Source organism: Euprymna scolopes, chromosome 2 (genome assembly GCF_053919585.1).
Source record: "Euprymna scolopes isolate OS-2025 chromosome 2, ASM5391958v1, whole genome shotgun sequence".
Taxonomy (NCBI): domain Eukaryota; kingdom Metazoa; phylum Mollusca; class Cephalopoda; order Sepiida; family Sepiolidae; genus Euprymna; species Euprymna scolopes.
Genome location: NC_136483.1, coordinates 26,351,807 through 26,371,877, shown reverse-complemented (window position 1 = coordinate 26,371,877; position 20,071 = coordinate 26,351,807). Strand labels below are relative to the sequence as shown.

Genomic DNA, 20,071 nt, shown 5'->3' with positions numbered 1-20,071 from the left:
TTTTTCCCATGATTAGTTTTTCGTGTCAATAACAATTTAAAGTTGTCCTGTTTTTTAAAATTAAACCATGCAAATTCTTTTTGTGTGCCCAAATTTTTAAAAACTCACAAAAAAATGTAAAACGGAAGAAGATATTAAAGCATATAAATGTAAAATCGGTTTAGGTTGAGGAGGTCCGGGGTGAGAATCTTCACCTGCATGCTGTCTTATGCAGTGAAAGACTTGCAGCAAGAGGTCTATATTCACTCCCTTTTTGACTTGCACCTACTCAATGCTAAGATGAAGAACTCTCTAGATCTCATCCAAGAGATTCACTTTGCTGACGACTGTGCTTGCTCTAGTGGTGGATGTTGAATCCCATATGCAATTGATGCTAAACTGTTTTTTAGAAGCCTCCAAACTGTTTAGCCTAACGTTTGTCAATCTGCACCAGAAACAAACCTTCAAACCTCAATCATTGTCATTGACAACACTCAGCTGAAGAATGTGAAGAAGGTGGAACACTTCCAATATCCAGGAAGCACGATTTTCTCTAATGGCCTCCAGAACAAAGTTAGCCCAACATACGTTTGAGTACAAAACTAAAAATGTACAATGCAGTGGTACTTCCATTCCTCCTTTATGGACGCTATACTACAAACCCATAAAAAAATGGAGAAATTCTACATGCGTGTTGTACATTCCATTTGGGGATCTGTTGGTAAGCTTGCATTACTAATCTTAAGTTCCTGAATCAAGCCAAATTATCAAACATAGAGTGTATTTTTTTTTTAATTACATTTTCACCCCAAACAAGGCACATTGCCACTGTGGTGTAGGGGGTTACTATCAGGGGCAGCAGCTACTGGGGTACTATGTTGGGATTTGGGCAGCAAGATGTCGGTTCACGTTACACTTGAACTTCTGCATGTCAGTACAGTTGGGGAAGCAGGGACCTGGAATGGAATTCCAAAGTCTAGCGGTTCTGGGGAAGAAACTAGAGTAGAAAGATCTTCTACATCTGGGGATCTCTACTGTGTGGGGGTGGGATTTAGCTGCCTGTCGGGTTTGTCGAGGGTGTCTACGTCGTGGGAGCACAAGTGTCTGCAGTTCGTCATAGCATTCACCATTAAAATACTTGTAGAACAGGCAGAGGGATGCAACGTTTCGTCGCTGGGACAGAGGCTGAAGCTTAGATGCCAGTTCAGGGCCTATCAGATTGGCGACTCTCTTTTGAACCTTATCTAGGAGCGAGAAACTAGTAGCAGATGTACCAGCCCAAATGTGACAGCAATACTCCATACATGGGCGAATGGTGGCCTTATAGAAGTACAGGATACTTTCAGGTGTCAGTAGTTTTCTAGCACGGTAGAGAGAGCCTACCTTCTTCGCAGTGGTCTCATTTGCACACTGCTCAGCAGGCAGAGAAAAAATATTTCCCCATGGGGCATCTCTGATAAAATCTCTGATGGCTTTTTATAATATCTCGTTGTTTTGAGCACTGGCTTTTTATAATATCTCGTTGTTTTGAGCACTGGCTCTTCAGTTTTCGATCATTATCACTGCATGATCAGCGTTCCCGAGTGGGCTGTCAACATTTGTTATACACTCCTCGGGAACTGTGGTCAGAAACAGATCTAGAAGTGATGCGTGTTGTTCTTGCTCGTCAGGGAAACGAGTTGGAAACGTAACCATTTGTGATAGGGAGTGAGATATGCTCATCCAGGCCCAACTGTGGTGGGTAGATCATGTCATTCAGATGAAAGAATACCATATACCAAGGTGCTTTTTGTAGGGAGAATTTCAGAAAAGAAAGAGAAACCATGGTTGTCCAAAAAAAAAAAAACACTGCAAGGACACAGTTAAGACCAATCCACAGTGGTGCAAACTTAGACTAAAGAAATTGGAAGACTGTATAAGTGATTGATCAAACTGATGAGCCACCGTCCACAGATATACTGTCACCTTTGAAGGTGCTCATCGCCATAAGATCATTGCTGCCAGAGATCAGTGCCACAGAGAATCAACAGCAGTGATATAAACTATGGACTTTCGGTGCACAGCCAGCTCTAAAACAAATGAGTTGCCAAAACAAAACGTCTTTTTCGAACACGACAGACCTCCAATAGCATGTTTGATGCTTGAAAGCGCGTGTTCTTCTATATACGTTTATATATACTATAATACAAGCATATAACAATGGAAACAAAATAACAACTCAAAAACAACGAAGTATACAAAACGATGTATTGTTCATGAACCCAATTATGTTGGCTATTTAATTATGTCCATGAGAATGTATAAGAAAGTGATGTGTGTGAATATTTATGTGTCTAAGTTGAGAGGGTAAGTCTTACATACCGTGTAAAGTGTGTTTGTGCGCATGCACATATTGGTAAGGCATTTTCATAGCAGGCAGGTTGAAAGAAGAGAGGGATTATCTGTGAGGTGTGTTTGTGAAGGTCAGATGAGAAAGATAAAAATAATCTTTTTGTATCGTAAATCGTAACACCCTTATGATCACAAAAAGTGGGTTAATTTGGGTCTGACATGCGCTGGTAAATGTCTGCATAAATGTATTGAGAAAGGTAGGTAATATTGCACGGTTAGGGTTAGTTTAGTGTTAAAATAATTTTCACCCTCAAAAAAATACAAGAAACGAATTAAAATTGATTCACTTACTGGTTTGAAGAGAATTATTAAATCTATTCTTAACGTGGAGAAGGGATTTAATTGGCCTATTCCATAAATCGGGAAAAATAAAATAGATGTTTCATTTAATGTTGGTTTTAATTGATTCTTTGACGACGGATCTACAATTCTCAATCTCTTCTATAAATCGTGGTTGGGAACATTCTAATTGATATGCATCCTCTCCTACAGAAAGGCCAATCGACTTTTGTGAACATAATATTTTCCACAGTTTTATTTAAAAAGAAGACAGCCGCCCCCCCCCCTTAGCACTAAAGTCAGCAGAGTATAGACCATTATTGAAATGTTTTTTTTTCTTTGTTGACTGTGCAGTTCTAGGAGGTTTGTCCTCCCATGCTTTGCATTCTCTTTTTGAGAAAAGATTAGTTTATTGCTAATCGTCTGAGGTAGTCCTACTGGGAAATGCCCATTGAGCTGCTAAGGCATTTTTTTTACAGGTGAGAGTGCTCTTCCTCTAGCGTGCTGGTTTTTCAAATCCCACTTTCCGACTCTTGTGTCACATTCTCCTACCGTGAAAGGGAAATAAATATTGAAGACAACTTTGAATTATCACTGCTACGAAAAGGAGACAAAAACTAGTTGTGACAAAATGGCCGCCTCGTTTGGGTTCCTACTCAACTTGTATATCATTAATCGTTTAATGTAGGTATTGTGTGATATGCCGTAAAGCAACCAAATCAATTAAACTTATTCTTTTCTAATTAGAGCAAAGCTTTCTTGTATTTACTGTGTTAATAGTCTGAATGAAAAAACAAATCCTGACATGAATGTTTGCCTAGGTATAGCAATCGATAATAATTGGATGAAATTTGCTAATCGCATTTTGCCACATATTTTTTCTTTATTCACTTTCTAGTTCAATTATTGACCCACTGAGCGAATGGTAGTAAGTGACTTGCATCTCAATTTATTATTTTTTTTACAAGGTGGTCACCACTTATCAAGGCCCGGAAGCCACTCAGGGATATGGGTTATTGTAAGTACAGTACGTTAGTGTGGAGATTTAATAAAGTGTCTACTTAAGGGGGCGATTCATCAGGAATTTGTTTATGTTGGACTTGAAGACATCCAGGTTGTAGTCAGGTGGGAAGCAGGCAGACGGAACAGAGTTCGACAGGCGTGCAGTTCTAAGAAAGAAGCTTTGTTCATGGAATCTACGTTTTGATTTAGGCATAGATAAAGAGTGGAGAAAGTTTTTAACAGTGGATTATTTCTTACCCATCTGATGACAGTTCAAATGGTAACGACTAAGGCTGAATGTTTTGGTTTCGATTTTAGCTGATTGCACCTAAGCTATATTCCTTTTTACTTTTGAAATCACCACATTATATCAGGTACAATTTAATAATACACAGAGAATTTTCTTTATACGATTATAATAAATACGCAATTTGAACAAATTAAAATATCATATTTAAATTTATATTACAAGTAGGCAACGCCGGGCGTCCTGCTAGTCATATATAAAGTGAAAGACACACGTGTTCTTATTTTTATGACCCCAAAACGTTAAACATAATAATTTATTCTATGTCAGTTTATCTCTTTGTCCAAGGGTGGAATTTAAAACAAAGCATATCTCAAAAAATGTTACGAGTAATCTAATAGTATGATCTATATATTAATAGGAAAGCGTGTGTTATTTATTTTGTGTGTCATGCTTACATCTTACTGTCGTTTAATTGTTACTAGCCTCAGTGCTCGGTGTTGCCCGGGTGTTTGGAGGTGTGTGTTGAGCAAAAAAATTTTTTTAAAGTTGTAGTAGGCAGGCAAGAGGCTCGAACCCATGATGCAAAGGTGGGAAAGAAAGTGGAGGTGTGCGTAAGGGTGTTGGTTGAGCAAAACAAAACATAGGAGTAGTAAGCAGGCTCGAACCTGTAACGCACCAGAGGAAAAGGAGGTGAAAAAAAAAAGGAAACGGTCTTACTGATGTGCCTACCATGGTTGTGATGTCACGGGTGGTCGAAATAACGCTTTTTATGTAACGTCGAGGGTTGAATGAATTGCAAAAAATGTCAGCGAAAAAACCGACCTTCCCTGTAGAAAAGAGCCCAGTTAAGGGTGAAGAAATTAATGTTTTTGCAATTTTTTGATATTTGTACTCCGAAGCGTCCTACTTCAAAATGATACCGATTTCCTCTGTCGAAAGTTTTAGGCAGACATACAAACATACATACATACATACATACATACATACATACATACATACATACATTTAAACAGACAGGTGAGATTTATATTATATACTAGGCTAGGTGCTTGGCGTTGCCCAGGTTTTTGGAGTTGTGTGTTAAACAAAAAAAAAAAGTTGTAGTAGGCAGGCAGGCTTGAACCCGTGATGCGAAGGCAGAAAAGAAAGTGGAGATATGTTGGCTGAGCAAAAAAAAAAAAAAAAAAATGGAAAATTGCAAGTGCAAAAAAAAAAAATGGAAAATTGCAAGCGCAAAAAAAAAAGTAGTGGTATGCAGGCAGGTTCAAATCCGTACCGCGAAGGAGGAAAAGAAAGTGAAAAAAAAAAAGTGACGCGTTAGCTGTTGCGCCCATCCCCAAACCGGAAGTGACTTAATCACAAAGTGATTCCTATAAACGCTAAAAAGCATGTGGCTCTAATTGTTACACTCTTACTTTCTTTGCTTTGTTGGAATTCGCTTCCCTCTTCACTCCTAAAAGCAAAATTTTCATAGGAACGTGTTAACTCAAAGGGTTTTCAACCAATGAAAATCGTTTCAAACCTCAAAAGTAACAAATCTATGTGAAAGTAATAAGCCAATGTGAACTTAGAAGCTCATATCAGAACAATGACCAAATGATAGTTCTTTCTGATGACATCTGCTAATTGCAGCACCGTGAGCAAGAACCCAAGCAGATATTCACCTACTATCTCATACATTCCATCCGAAAAATCTTTTTAAGATTCTAACCTTCGCTTTAAGTGCAATTGTTTGACTCTCTCTTGCACTTGGTTCATCAGGTATAATTGCCAGGTAATTTTTAAAATTCTCTTTCATGAGTTCGGTTGGTCCTATAATTCCTTGAGTCTGGCGCCTTAGACCGCTCGGTCATCTTGACATATGAATCTTTGCCAGGGCCGCTGCGAAGAAGGTAGGCTCTCTCTACCGTGCTAGAAAACTACTAACACCCGAAAGTATCCTGTACCTCTATAAGGCCACCATTCGCCCATCGACGAAACGTTGCATTCCTCTGCCTGTTCTACAAGTATTTTACTGGTGAATGCTCTAGCGGACTGCAGATACTTGTGCCCCCACGATGTAGACATCCTTGACAAACCCGACAGGCAGCTAAATCCCACCCCCACATGGTAGAGATCCCTAGATGTAAAAGATCTTTCTACTCCAATAGTTTCTTCCCCAGAACCGCTAGACTCTGGAATTCCATTCCAGATCCTTGCTTCCCCAACTGTACTGACATGCAGAAGTTCAAGTGTAATGTGAACTGACATCTTGCTGCCCAAATTCTAACATAGTACCCCAGTAGTTGTTGCCCCTGATAGTAGCCGCCTACACCAAAGTGGCGATGTGCCTTGTTTGGGGTGAAAATGTAATAAAAAAAAAATTTTTTTAAATAATTACTGGAATGATGGAGATCTTCCAAAGATTCCAATTTCTTTTCAGTAAATATGTAAGATCTTGATATTTCTTAATCTTTTCCCTGTCAGCTCTGTTTAACACAGCATCATTGTGACCACTAATTTCTGCTAAGGCTGCTTCCTTCTTGCCCAATATCACTATGTTCGGTTTATTTCATAAATATCTTAACCTACCCTCCCTCTGTGTGACCGTTCTCATCACACATATATCATATTTAATCACTTAATTAATGTTTATGATTATGACGACACTAATATTGTAACTTGGATTATAGTTTGTTTCTTTGAATTTAAATTTGTAAAAAAAAGAATTTTAACAAATTTTTTTTTTGTTACAAATTTATTATTTTGAGATATTTTACATTTTTTCGTATTGCTACCCAAATTTAGAGTTAGTATTAGAGAGGTTAACGAAAGAAATGTGTTTGGATTTTGTTTGCATCTGATTGGTTCATATTTATCACAAATGGTTGGAAATAAAATCGGCTAAAACTTCGTTGTCATAACCTCCTAATATGCTTGTTATTGTGTAAAGATGGTTTCCTCGCTGCTCCAGTTGCTTGGAGACCTAGATAGAAAGTACAATCAAGAATCTGTTCTTGACAATCAGCTAGGCAAGTAAGGAGTCAGGAACTGGCCCAGTACTTGTTGGACTGAGGTACGCCGCCTGGATAGTACCTAGGAAATCCACCCTTCCAGGACTTGCCACTCGGCTTTTGGGTGGAGTAAGTTTATCGCTTACTACCTGAGGCGTCTCTACTGGGGAATGCCGACGGAGCTGTCCAGGCAATTTTTGCTAAGTCAGAGTGCTCCTTCTGTAGGGGCACTGATTTGATACTCCCCACTTTCCGACCTTGTGTCACATCTTGCTGAGGTGGGAAGCAAGTAAATATCTACCCTCTTATTATGGCAAAAGATTGTGAATTTTATTAAAACTTTCATGGATGGCAACTGGGTGTGAGTCACTTATTATTTTTTCTTTTAATTATTGATATCAAGAATAATATTATGGCAAGATTAATTTTTTTCAAGGAAAAAATCATTTAACTGAATAAAATATCAACTTTTCCCTTTTTTAAGGCAGATGATTATGCTCACGGTCTTCTGCCATGAAAATCGTTGAGGTAACTTAAATGGAAAAATATCTTGAATTTATATGGCATATCAATTCTTTTGGGGTTATTTAATGCCGAATCCAATAATTTTGGAAATTTTTTATGCTTCAAATTCTTTATATCTCCAAACTCATTATGTTTGGTTTATGTTTTGCTTTTCCAATGGAGAATTGTGGTTTTTGGTTTTCAATTTGCAGAACACGATTGAGTTTTGCAAAGGGAAAGAAAAACAAAAACAATAGCATCAATGTTTGGTGCATTTTAGGTCAGGAAGTCAGTATCTTAAGACAGCCTGATCTGGGAGAACCAGCTGATGATGATGATGATTTTACATGATTACAAAGTTATTTTTGTTGTTTTTCAATTCCAGACATAAAATAAATGATGATGATGATGATGATGATGATGATGATGATGATGATGATGATTTTTTTAATTCCAGGTAAAACAGCATCAAGAATATCAGCTGAAGGCCAAACATTTTCTGCCCCATTTTGTAAGTAAATGTTTTTTCTATAAATACGCAATATCAGATGTTGTTTCATAAATTTTACCAGTAATTAAGATGTAAATGATTATTTCACAATCATTTACATCTTAATAACTAGAAAATTTCTCGAACATTTCTGGCACGATTTTGACAGTAAAATTTCTGGAAAATTTCTGGCACGACTTTGATACTAAAAGCAATTCTTTCAAACTTGTATTATCAGCGATGCATGTTTATACATAGTAATTTTGAATTCTCTTCTACGTTTATTTTGAGGTAAGCATCACTAAGGTCGATTCTTGAAAAATATTTACCTCTGTTTAATTTCAGAAAAAATTCTCCTGGGCTTGGCAGTTGATAACGGTAATTCTTGAGTGCAGCATTTAACCCGGTTGAGAAATTGGCACAAAGCTAAATTTCTTTTTCAGTCCGAACTGAAGTCTGATTCCTCATTTATTTTTTTCCAAGAAGATGAAAGTTACATTGCTTTTATTTTTCTTAAATATTGGTTGGATGTTATATTTTTGTTCAAATTTTGCTGCCATTTTTAATATCGATCAAGGTCGACCGAAAAATTTCAAGAATGGTTTCCTTTAATTCTTTCTTCTTTTGTTTTTTTTTACTTGGTCGCTAGACTTTAAATTTTCTAGCAAAAAGCCTTAATTGGTAAATCCCAGAAATTATTGCATCTAGTTTGTGACAAATAAATTGTCAGTATTTTTTTACACCTAGATTTAATTTTTTTTGTAAGTTTGTTAAAAGTAACGCTGGCAATAATTTCATCCCCGAATTTAATTTTCATACCCATCACCGATCTGGTAATTTTGTTGGATTTTAGCATGGTTGGTTTATTCAACATTATCCACGCAGAGTTTTGAAAATTTGAACCTGTCATAGTGTTTATGTATGACTGAGGTAAACGTTAAGTCCACTTCATTGTCTTTTCTTGTTCAGTGCGGACATTTCCATCTTTTGTAGAACAGGGCAGTTTTAGGGCTAAATAATTCTGTTAGAAGTTTAATAGCTTCAGAAATAGTTAAGTCGATAGTTTTTTATAATCCACGAACTTGCTATGTTTAGTGCTTCCTAATTGTCGGAGTAGTAGATAAGCTTCTTTAGAGTTTGATAATTTTTCACAATCTATTTTATATAGATCTTTGTACCCACTGAAATATGAAGTTAAGGTTTTATCATTTTCTGAGGAATATATGAAATTGCCAATTGCACTCCAAATAGCATTTTGTGAAAAAGCATTTTTCGTTCTCAGTATTTTTACCCTTATTTGATACTGTAATAATAATTCTTCAAACTTTTGCTGTTGTTGCAGTAGTCTTTCGTGTGTTTTTTTATTGTCGCTATAGTCTTTTCACTTGAAGATGTAATTTTTCTTCGTTATGTAGCTGCTAATCCATTAGATAGTTAACCAAATCTAGAATACTAGAGCCCTCCATGCTTAAAAGGTGTCTTTAAAAGTACCGCTCTATAAATTACAATCTTACGCTGCTAACATTAGAAGCAAAGAAGATATAAACCCTTCTTATTTTATTTTATTTTTTGCTAAGAAAAAAAAATAATTTTTTTAGTGTGTTTTTCACATATGTAAAATAAATGTTTTTAATTTTGAGGATGATACTGTTTTAAGTTCGTGGAATAAATGATTTTAAATAATTATTGTCACCTGGGCTGTGGCGTCCTTTTAAAGGTTATTGAGTAAAAAGTTCCTTAAGAATTGTCGCCAGTGTTGTGGGTGACATAAGTTCCGAGTTCCTTAATAATCCTTGTCACTAGTGTTGTGATCCCATAAAAGGTCCAGAAGAAAATACAACTCAGTAATTAGAGGAAACAAAATACATCAATCAGAAAATCAAATACGACAAATCAAGAGTGCAGATATACGTCAGTTCAAGACTCATGCATAACCATCGAGAAATATATGATCCCAATCTTTATAGTAAGGTTGAGCACCACAATCATCATCATCATCATTTACTCACTAGGAGTAGTCACACAGGTCATTATCAGAGATTACTCTTTGAGAACAACTAGTGGTGTTCTCTGGAGTCTGAGGGACAACAAGTTTCCCCAGATTTCCAATACTCTCCACCTCTTTCGATAACCATTGCAGATGTTTTTAAATTTTTTAGATGAGGATTGATTATTTGTATCATTTGGATTCACCAGACTACCCCTATCATGGTGAATGCCACCCTCACAACGCCCCGGTCAATGCAACCTGCTAGCCTCCCCAAATGCATCCTTGGATTATGATTATTATTATTATTATTATTATTATTATTATTATTATTATTATTATTATCATTATTATTATTATTATTATTATAGAGCTTCAGATTCTAGGGTTCTGATTTTGATTGCTAGGTTCAGCTACACTGATGAGTTATAAATATATGTCGACAAGCATATCGAAACTGATACTCGAAATCTGAACATCTAATTGTAATCAGCAATCAAGTGTCTAATTGAAAGTATTTATAAATTTTTAATACTTGTATTGGTTGTATATTATCAAAACAGTTTAAGACGAAAATTTACCTGTCATGACCATTTTAGATAAAGAATGTTTGAAATATTTCTATTAACAAATAAGGAATTTTTCGCTCCCTTTATATTTAAAACAAATTGACATCATAAAATTAGCAGCAAAAGCGTTAAGAAATGTAAAAATAACTACAAGATGTGATAGATTGTAAATTTAAAGAGAATTATTAAAATAGTCGTTCCATATTTGTAAGATTGCAAGATGATGAAAAGCTGTTTGAATCCTTAAGAAAGTAGCAGTCGAGAAAATTAATTTAGCCCTTGTGGAATGGAATATCAATCGTGGGTAAATGGAAGTTTGAACACAGAATATTTTACCTCGTATTATGATAAACTAATAATTTAAAGAAATGAATATTTTTTAGCCAAAATAGATGAAAAATACCGAAGTTTTATTTTTTCAATCATTTGTTTATTAGTGGTGAACGCGTTTGTTTAGGTATATAAGGGAAAATATCTCAACTGTATTCTTAGCTGGAATAAGTATTTTCAGAAAGAATCTTAAATAAAATAATGAACAATATTCATGTAAAGAACATGGTGTAGAACATTACTAGATATATTAAAATATTGATCGCTTTTTAGGTTTAACACCGGAAATACAACAGACTAAGTTTTATTTATTAGAAAATATATACTAGAAATGTATGGGTCTTAAGGGTTAGCCATTGAGCTCGGATTAGATTGTTTGAACTAGGAAAACTGTTTGAAAAGCCAGTTAAATTAAAAAAAAAATAAACAAACAAAATAAAAAAATTAGTCCCATTTTGCTCGTTATATACCCCTCTCTTTCCCTGTCCGTTTTTACTCTTTGTTCTCGCTTTCTCTCTCCAGCTACGAGTTAAATGATATTACTACTTGTGGTGATATTCGTTTATAATAGACTATTTTTGTCACCTGTAACTGTTAATAAACAGCAAGAGTGGTGGAATTAAGAATGATAGACACAGCATAAAATTAAAGCATGGGTCAAACAGCATATCGTCACAAAAAGTAAAAGTGATAGCTAGAAATGGGTCAGCTAATTACAAAGCACGACTAATTAGAACAATAAAAATGATCCAAAAGAAAGTAATACATATTTTGCACATTTTTAGAGCTTTAGTATAATAATACTTACTAGCAGGACCCGTGGAAATTCCACAGAATGAGAAATATATTAATTCAGGCTTTAGTATAATTATATTTATAGTATAATATAAAAATATATTTTGGCAAGAGATCTAAATAGAAACGTTTTTGTTTCAGTTCAAATTCTGCTACTGCAGTTGCTGCTGCTGTTGATGATGATTCCGCTAGTCTAATATAAGTAGATAAAGTGGTGGGGAGAGGAGAGAGAGAGAAAAATAAGCGGGGAGGGGGCAAAACAGTCCTATTCATTCAAAAATCAACAAAACTATCACGGTATAAAATAACGATCACACCATCGGTACTGTATTCAATACATCACTTCGAAACAAAATTTACTGCGTAAATGTGCACATGCATATACAAGATGCACATATGCATATGCATTAGCTGAAATGAACTTCGCTGCATTGTTATTATTCTAATGAAACCTACAACAGAAGAATAACGTTAGAATGTTACTTTTATTAACATGATATACAATGTTCTTATTTCTTAGTTTCAAGAGATGTAGAACTTCACCTGTTTTTTGTTTGTTCAGGTGGTGACGTTGCAAGTAGTGCACAGTGATTTTTACACGTGCAAGCGGTTGGGAATTAGAGTGTTGACATGAGATTAGGGTCAATGAGGTCATTGGTGTTGGGTTTGTTTGTTTGTTTGTTTGTTTGTTCATCTCATAAATATGTGCCACTTAGACTTAGATTTATTGCATTGCTGTCAAATGTCTACTAAACTGATTTCATTACTAGTAAATGTACTATGGGAATTCATTCTCCTTGTAAATATGTCCACCAAATTACCTTGAACCAAGTAAACGATCACATGTCGTGCTTTTACATCAGCAACAATAACACAATCATAGATAATCTACATATTGTGTTCAAAACAAATTGGGTATTTAAAAAAAAAAAAGGAAAACAAAACGCCATGTCTTGAGCAATAATCGATGTATTCTTAATATTCAAAGTGTATTTCATAAAGGATATGTTGTTGTATACATCTCACTTGAAGAAGCCGCCCTGAGCATCTACCTCGAAATTCAGGTCGGATTTGAACCTGGATCATGTAGCCTTCATGATGTTCTTCAATACACGCCTGAATAATCATCTCATTCTTTGGTTGTTGCATGAAATTTTGAACGGAGCCCTTTATTTAATTCACGGGAATAACATGTTTTCTTTCCGTCAGCCACGACCGGATAGAACACTTAAGTAATTCCCAATTGTATTTTGAGTGTCACCTATACTGAGGATCAAACCTTCAACTTTCAGAAGAGAGTAACTTATAACTGAAATTCACCAAGTACTTTATCCGTTATGCTATGGGTTCTTGCAGACAATTCTAGTATAAATTCTTATATTTTGATGATATTAGTATTATTAATTATAAATAATAAATAAAGTCACAATTAAATAAACACACACACACATGAATGTGTATATATATATATATATATATATATATATATATATATATATATATATATACACACACACAAAGAGAGAGAGAGAGAGAGGGGGGAAGGGGAGGTTTTAAAAATATATATGGTTATTAAGCTACACAGAATTTTGTGTTTCATCCTCATGAGGATTCGTCAAACTATTGCATAGAATTGATGTCATTGCATGTTTTTAGTACTGAGTTTGCTAGTTAGCCAATAAGATTCTTTGTAATTCACTCACCCATTTATGGCAGTCAATGGTCATGGGTTTATCAGGTAGAGATTCTCTTGACCAGTAATTCACCACTTTTTTATTCATATTTTTAGGGAATAGTTGCCATTTTCTTTGTGTGTTAGAAGGTGACCTAGTTTTAATCTGGGTGTATTTAGATGTGTCTGCTAATTTTTTTGGTATTAGTTTATTTATTTATTAATTTGTTTATTATTATTATTATTATTATTATTATTATTATTATTATTAGTGTTATTGTTATTATTACATATACATTTATTTATTTTATTTTATTTTTTATGTGCTGTTATCCTAAGGTAAAATTTATTTTGTGTATGCATACGTTCGCTATTTCACTTTTGCAGTTTAATAACTTTCGGATAACTAATTTCTCATTCAAACATAGTCTACATGGGTCGTCTAAATTCCTACATATACTGTTTTTGTGTACTATTTTCCACTCGATTATCGGTGAGAATCCATTTTTTTTTTAGTATCCAGTAGTGGTTCGCTAGTGCTGTTTTTATTTTGCATTTTTTATATTTGAATATACTTCTATGGTCATAATATCTAGTTTTAAATTCTAGAGGTGGGGTATACCCACGTAATATTTCTTGTTATTCGGGTTTACTTTGGCAATATGAAAAGCAAAAGAAATTGCAAGGAAATTCACTACCAGGCAGCTTATAGGTAATACAAAAAGGTAATTGTTATTTCTGTGGTTAGAAATAAACCTCTTCAAGGTTGGTAACAAATGATCTTAAAACGTATCCCCACACAACTATGCAGGGTTAGGGTTAGGGTATGCAGGGACATCAGACAACCAATAATGAAGCGCTATCTTTAGTTTTGGTGCAATATGGACAACCTTGCTTGGGGATATAACTTTTAGCAGTTATAAAAATATGCTATATTTATTTTATATAGTGAAAGAAACTGTACTTACCAGAATAAATTTCTAATGTACATAATGATAAAAAAAAAACAAGTGTTAATAAATAATTTGCCAGTTTTTACGGATTTTTAATGTTATTTCTTTATTAGCATTCTTTGCATGTCATGTGCTACCAGATTAGACTGTTTGAAAACACGTTGAACTCTGCAAGATTTTTCAAGCTGGTTGGATAATAGAAAGCAGGCAAGGCAATGTTACACTGTATTGTCCGCCTCTTTACATTTGTAGATGGTCGAGTTAGTTTTGTAGTCCCATCTGGCCATAACAGCTTTTAACCACTCTATTTTCATTCTCATGCGATGGATTGTTCTCTACTGGACTCAGTGCGTTTGGATTAAGAAAAAGGGCTTGCTTTATTAACATAAATATTAGCGACAGCTTTGTGTACACGTTCTATGATAAAACTATTTTAAAAAGAGAAATATATCAATAATTTTTGTACACGTACTCACATCAAAAAATAACATATATGCGTCCAGAAAATGCAACTGTTTGTTAGTTGACGTTACAATATTCTAGCTTTGTAAATACAAACGTTTAAATGACCTTAAAGTCTTCAAATAGATCATTTGCTATGAGAAGAGTGCATAAATTATACGAAGTGGGAATATGTTATTGCTTTCATGATAACTCATTGTCAAATCCATTTATTTGTTGGCAACAATTTAAGACACAATGGTTCTGATTTAAAGTCTTTAAAAAGATAAACACACACACACACACACACACACACACACACACACACACACACGCACACATATATGCGCGTGTGTGTGTTTATCATTTTAAAGACTAAATCAAAGCCAACGTGTTTTAACTTAGACTGTTGCCAACAATTAAATAGATTTGACAATGTGTCAACATGAAAAAAAAAGAATCTCTCTCGCTCTCTCTCTCTCTCTCTCTCTCTCTCTCTCTATATATATATATATATATATATATATATATATATATATATATATATATATATATACATACATATATATATATAGACTTGTATGTAATATACTGAGTTCGTGTTATATATATATATATATATATATATATATATATATATATATATATATATATATATATATATATATATTATTTTATTCAAGTTAGGTAAACAAAATTACCATAGGTCGCTACAATAAATCTTCTGTTTCAATCTAAAAAGACATCGTCAGCCGACAATAAACCTTTGGTCTTACTCAAGGCCACTCATTTAATGAAAATGGAAACTGAATAGAAAAACGTAGAAAAATAGAAAGGAAAGAAAAAACGGAAAAAAGTTTTTGCCGCTTTTTCTGAAAATTATGTTCTAGACACGTATTATTTTAAGGAGGGGAAGCTGGTTAAATCAGTAATAATGAAAGTATCTTTCTTTACTTAAATTATGTCAGAATGCATACAGGAAATAAAAATTAGCTAAGTGAAAGCCAAATATGAAAGGGAAGGCGGGGTGAGGCGTTTTCATCTTGTCTGCATTAAGCATCCAAGGTAACAAGTACATATACCCTCGAATTTTTTCGTTAAAATTGATCGTGGTTCAATTTGTTGATAAACACTTAGTTTAAAATAAGAATAAGGATTTAATTTTAAAATCCTATTAAAATTTATTATGAGAAGCCTAATTTTTTAAGTTTCATACAATAGTTTAATCTATTACCACATCTGGCCTGCTGCATTTATCACTAGACTCTCACGCTTAGAGAGGGTCCAAAGAAAGTCTCTAATCTAACAGGTCCTGCATTATCAACTAAACTCCAACTTCTGTCCCATCACCACAATGTTGAATCCCTGTGCTTTTTTTACAAGTACCTTAATGGAATGCGCTCTGATGAACTCTTTACACTTGTACCTCCTTTACACTTGTACCAAACTCGTCTAGCAGCAAAATTTCACCTCTTTAAAATAGAGGTCTTTAGTTGATGGAAAATCTTCTGCTCTAATAGCTTCTTCCCTTGGACTACTAGACTTTGGAGTTCCTTCCCTGTTTCTTGCTTCCATGACTGTGCTAACATGCAAAAGTTTAAATGTAATGTGAACAGACATCTCACTCATTTCCTCACATAGTCTCCTGTAAGCATGGTCCTAACTAGTAACCCCTTACATCTGAGTAGCAATATCCTTTGTTTAAAGTGAACAAGAGTAAATAAGAAAGAAAGAATATACAAACGAAAGTATATACGTCTTATTATACAGATAAGAAGCACAAAATATAATAGTGGAATTTTACGAATTATGAATTCTTAGAAGTGCACGCCTGTGGAACTCTGTTCCGTTTGCCTGTTTCCCACCTAACTACAACCTGGGTGTCTTCAAGTCCAACATAAACAAATTCCTGATGAACTGCCCCCTTAAGTAAGACACTTTATCAAATCTCCAATACTAACGTACTTTCCACGCAATAACCCTTATCCCCGAATGGCTTCTGGGCCTTGATAAGTGGTGACTACCTTGTAAAAAAAAAAAATTAAAAGATTGAATCTTTTGAAAGCAATTTACATTCAATAATTTTATAAGATTTTAAAAATTACCGTAACTATCGTTGAATAACATTTTTTCAAATAATAATTTAATGACAAAAACAATACTGTAAATATTAAATTTAACTTTTAAAATCCTATTTTAAAAAATAATCTAACAAAAGCAAAACAAAAACGACATAGTTAAAAAGAAGAAAAGGGGAAACAATGAAAGTAAAGAACGCTGGGTAGATACTGCAGTTAGACTAAACAAAGCTAATTTCAAATCTTGAGTTAGACTATAAAATAAGTTTTGTTTAATAAGTAATACACCTGACCTACTTTTCATAACAGTGGGGAAACAAAACTTTGCACACTTATTAGTTTTTCTCTGCATAGGGACTACATAGAGTTCCTATTTACTTGCCTCCCCACAAGGGCCGAGTTAGACACCAAGGTTAGTTTTTAATGTGACGGAAGGAACAAAAATAAAAATCGTCTCAGTCGTGAAGGATTTTTCCTCCACTAACCGAGAACAAAAAATTGAAGCATCAGAACAGATACGACAATTTGAATTATATATTTTTATTCACTCTGAAAATTTACAACCAAAACAGAAATAAACAAAAAATTAGGCACAAGGTCACTCAAAAAATTGGGGAGGGGGTGTCTATGGTCACCCGAAGACCAAGAGATCTCTTTGCTCCCATCATTTAATGTAACTTTGGAGATCGTTTATGTAAAACACCCCAGGTTTGTCCTTCAATCACAATATGAATTGGAAAATAAAGGCTACATTGTCTGGGAATCGCTTTCTTTTCAAAAACAACTTCATGGCTGGAAAGAAGTGAATGTCAGAGGGTGGAAGGCCAGGAGAGTAGGGGTGATATGCGTATCGTGGACCAGGGTATTGTCTTGCAGAAGAAGGATACTTTTGCTGATCTTGTCTCACTTTTTATTTTTAATAGCTGCTCTTAATTTCCTCAAAAGTGAAGCATAATAGGCTACTGTCATTGTGGTACCCTTTGCCAGAAAATCTGTCATTTCTACTCCATCCAGGTTCCAGAAGACTGTGAGCATGACCTTGCCAGTGGAGAACTGTATCCTTATCTTCTTTGGAGGTGATGAGTCCAAGTGCTTCCATTGTATTGACGGGGTTTTTGGTCTTTGGACCATAGTGATGACCTCAAGTTTCATCCTGTGGAAACAGTCTTTCAGAAAACTTGGACTCATATTCTTGACAGATCATCTCCAAATTCATCCCCATGCATTTGATGCATTCTTGCTTCTGGAAAGGTATCAACAACCTGGGAATTCATCTGACAGACACTTTTGCAAATGGTCATGAATGATAGTTTCCACAGACTCTGTGCTAATCTTGACCTCTTGGGTTGTTTCATGAATAGTTATGCATCGATCTTCCAAAATGGCAGCCTCAACTTGATTGACAGATGCCTCATTAATAGCAGAAGAAGACCGCCAGGTCTGGGAACTGTTTCCATAGATTTCTGGCCATGTTTGAATTTACGATGCTAGTATTTTCCAAAGGCCATATGATGGGACATCATTACTATACGTTTCTTTCATTTCATCAAACGTTTCTTGTGGTGTGAAAATACTCCATTTCACACCTTACTCAGTTCAAACACTTGTAAATCAGAAATCACATGAATTCAAAGCTGTAATTTGTCACATAACCCATAGAGATATGAAGCATTGCATTTGGCAAAATTTCAGCTAGATCAGGAAACTGGAAGGTGGTCAGAGGCATTACTTATTGAACACCTCTCGTATTTTAATTAAAAGCATGATAATTAGTTATATATCAATTGTATTATTTAAAAAAAGATTTGAGGAAGGGAGTAAATAGTGATGAAATGCAAAACGTTTGAATGCTTAATAAAATAACAACTTTGAAAATGGCATTTATCTCATTTTGCATTCAAACTTTTACATATATATATAAATGTGTTATGCAATCTAGAATTAAGGTATAGCATATAAGTAATGAGAAAATGTCAGGAGAGACATTAAGTATGATTTGATCAAACTGCTACTTGATGCACGTAAGGAGGAAAACATTGAGGAAGTGTGGAGATTAGTGATGCAAGACCATCAGATAATTGTGAGGATGATGTCTGAAGCTATTAGTATTGGTACAGTGCAGATAGTTCTGACTGAAGATCTGGATCTTCACAAAGGCTGTGACAAGTTCATGCCAAAAATCCTCTCCGATGACCAGAAGCAGTTTCATGTGGAATGTTGCACTGACATTCTTGAAATGATAGAGGCTGATTCAAGTTTCCTAATTAAGGTAGTGACTTGAAACAAGAGTTGGGTCCTCACCTACGACCCTGAGAGCTAACATCAGATTGCCCAGTGGAAGCACCTATCCTCCCCCAGGCCAAAGAAGGCAAAAATGAGTAGGTCACAAGAGAAGGCAATGGTCATTTCTTCCAGGGCCTCATTCATGTTGAATGGGCTCCTCAGGATCAAACTATCAATAAGAAATATTACCTTACTTTTCTGAGAAGGTTCAAGGAGAAAATGAGGAAGAAGAGGTAATAGTAGTGGAGGAGTGGTCAGTGGTGACAATGCCCCTTGCCACAAGTCAACGCTGGTGACCATCTGGATGGCCGACAGGGGAATGAAAGTGGTACAATACCTCCTTTACAGCCCTGGCCTAGCCCCATGCGACTTGTTCCTGTTCTCAAATATGAAATACAGCATCAGGGGAATCAGATTTAAGTCAACACAGGAGCTGAAAGAGGCATCTGAAAATTACCTGAAGGGACTTTGAGGGGGTCTTCCAGGATTGGAAGGGGTCTCATGACCTCTTCAGGAGATCCCAGGATTGGAAGAGATGCATGAAGAAGTATGTAGATGCGGGAGGCCATTATTCTGAAGGGGACTAAGTTTTGTAAGCTTATGAAAATAAATATTATCTCTCCTGACATTTCCTCATTACTTATTGAACATACATCGTATTTTCAGCTCACACGAAGAATGTCCCCATAATCCCTCAGTTTCTGGTATCCATAAATCATTAGACAAAGTCAGATATACTTTGTCAATGTTTCAGATAAGGCTAAAACCATTATCCATTCGTACCCAAAAGTCAGTAAAAAAGAAATATGCAACTCATACTCTTTGGATTAAAATGGCTAAATTGACTTGAAGAGGATTTATTGGGTCAGCCGGAATTGCATTATTTGGAGAGCTTAAGCTCAACTTCAAGTTTTATGGAGAGAAAATGGCAGGCAAAAAGCGGCAGATTGACTGCATAACATGTGTGTAAAGTAATAAGTGTTTTTTTTTTGTTTTGATTTTTTTTTTGCTCAAAGTTCGTTTTAGTAAATTTGATTTTGATGAAAATCTTTCAATTCATTGTACTTTTAATCAT

At 35.0% G+C, this 20,071-nt stretch overlaps 1 protein-coding gene across 2 annotated transcripts in view; it reads left to right on the top strand.

Moving 5' to 3' along the window:
* The window catches only part of LOC145289986 (uncharacterized), a 188,790-nt gene that overhangs the window by 118,175 nt on the left and 50,544 nt on the right, over positions 1–20,071 (top strand). For both annotated transcript variants that reach the window (XM_080136453.1, XM_080136454.1), the window contains exon 4: positions 7,856–7,909. In XM_080136453.1, the coding sequence (XP_079992579.1) occupies positions 7,856–7,909 (54 nt within the window). The remainder of the gene's footprint in view (positions 1–7,855; positions 7,910–20,071) is intronic.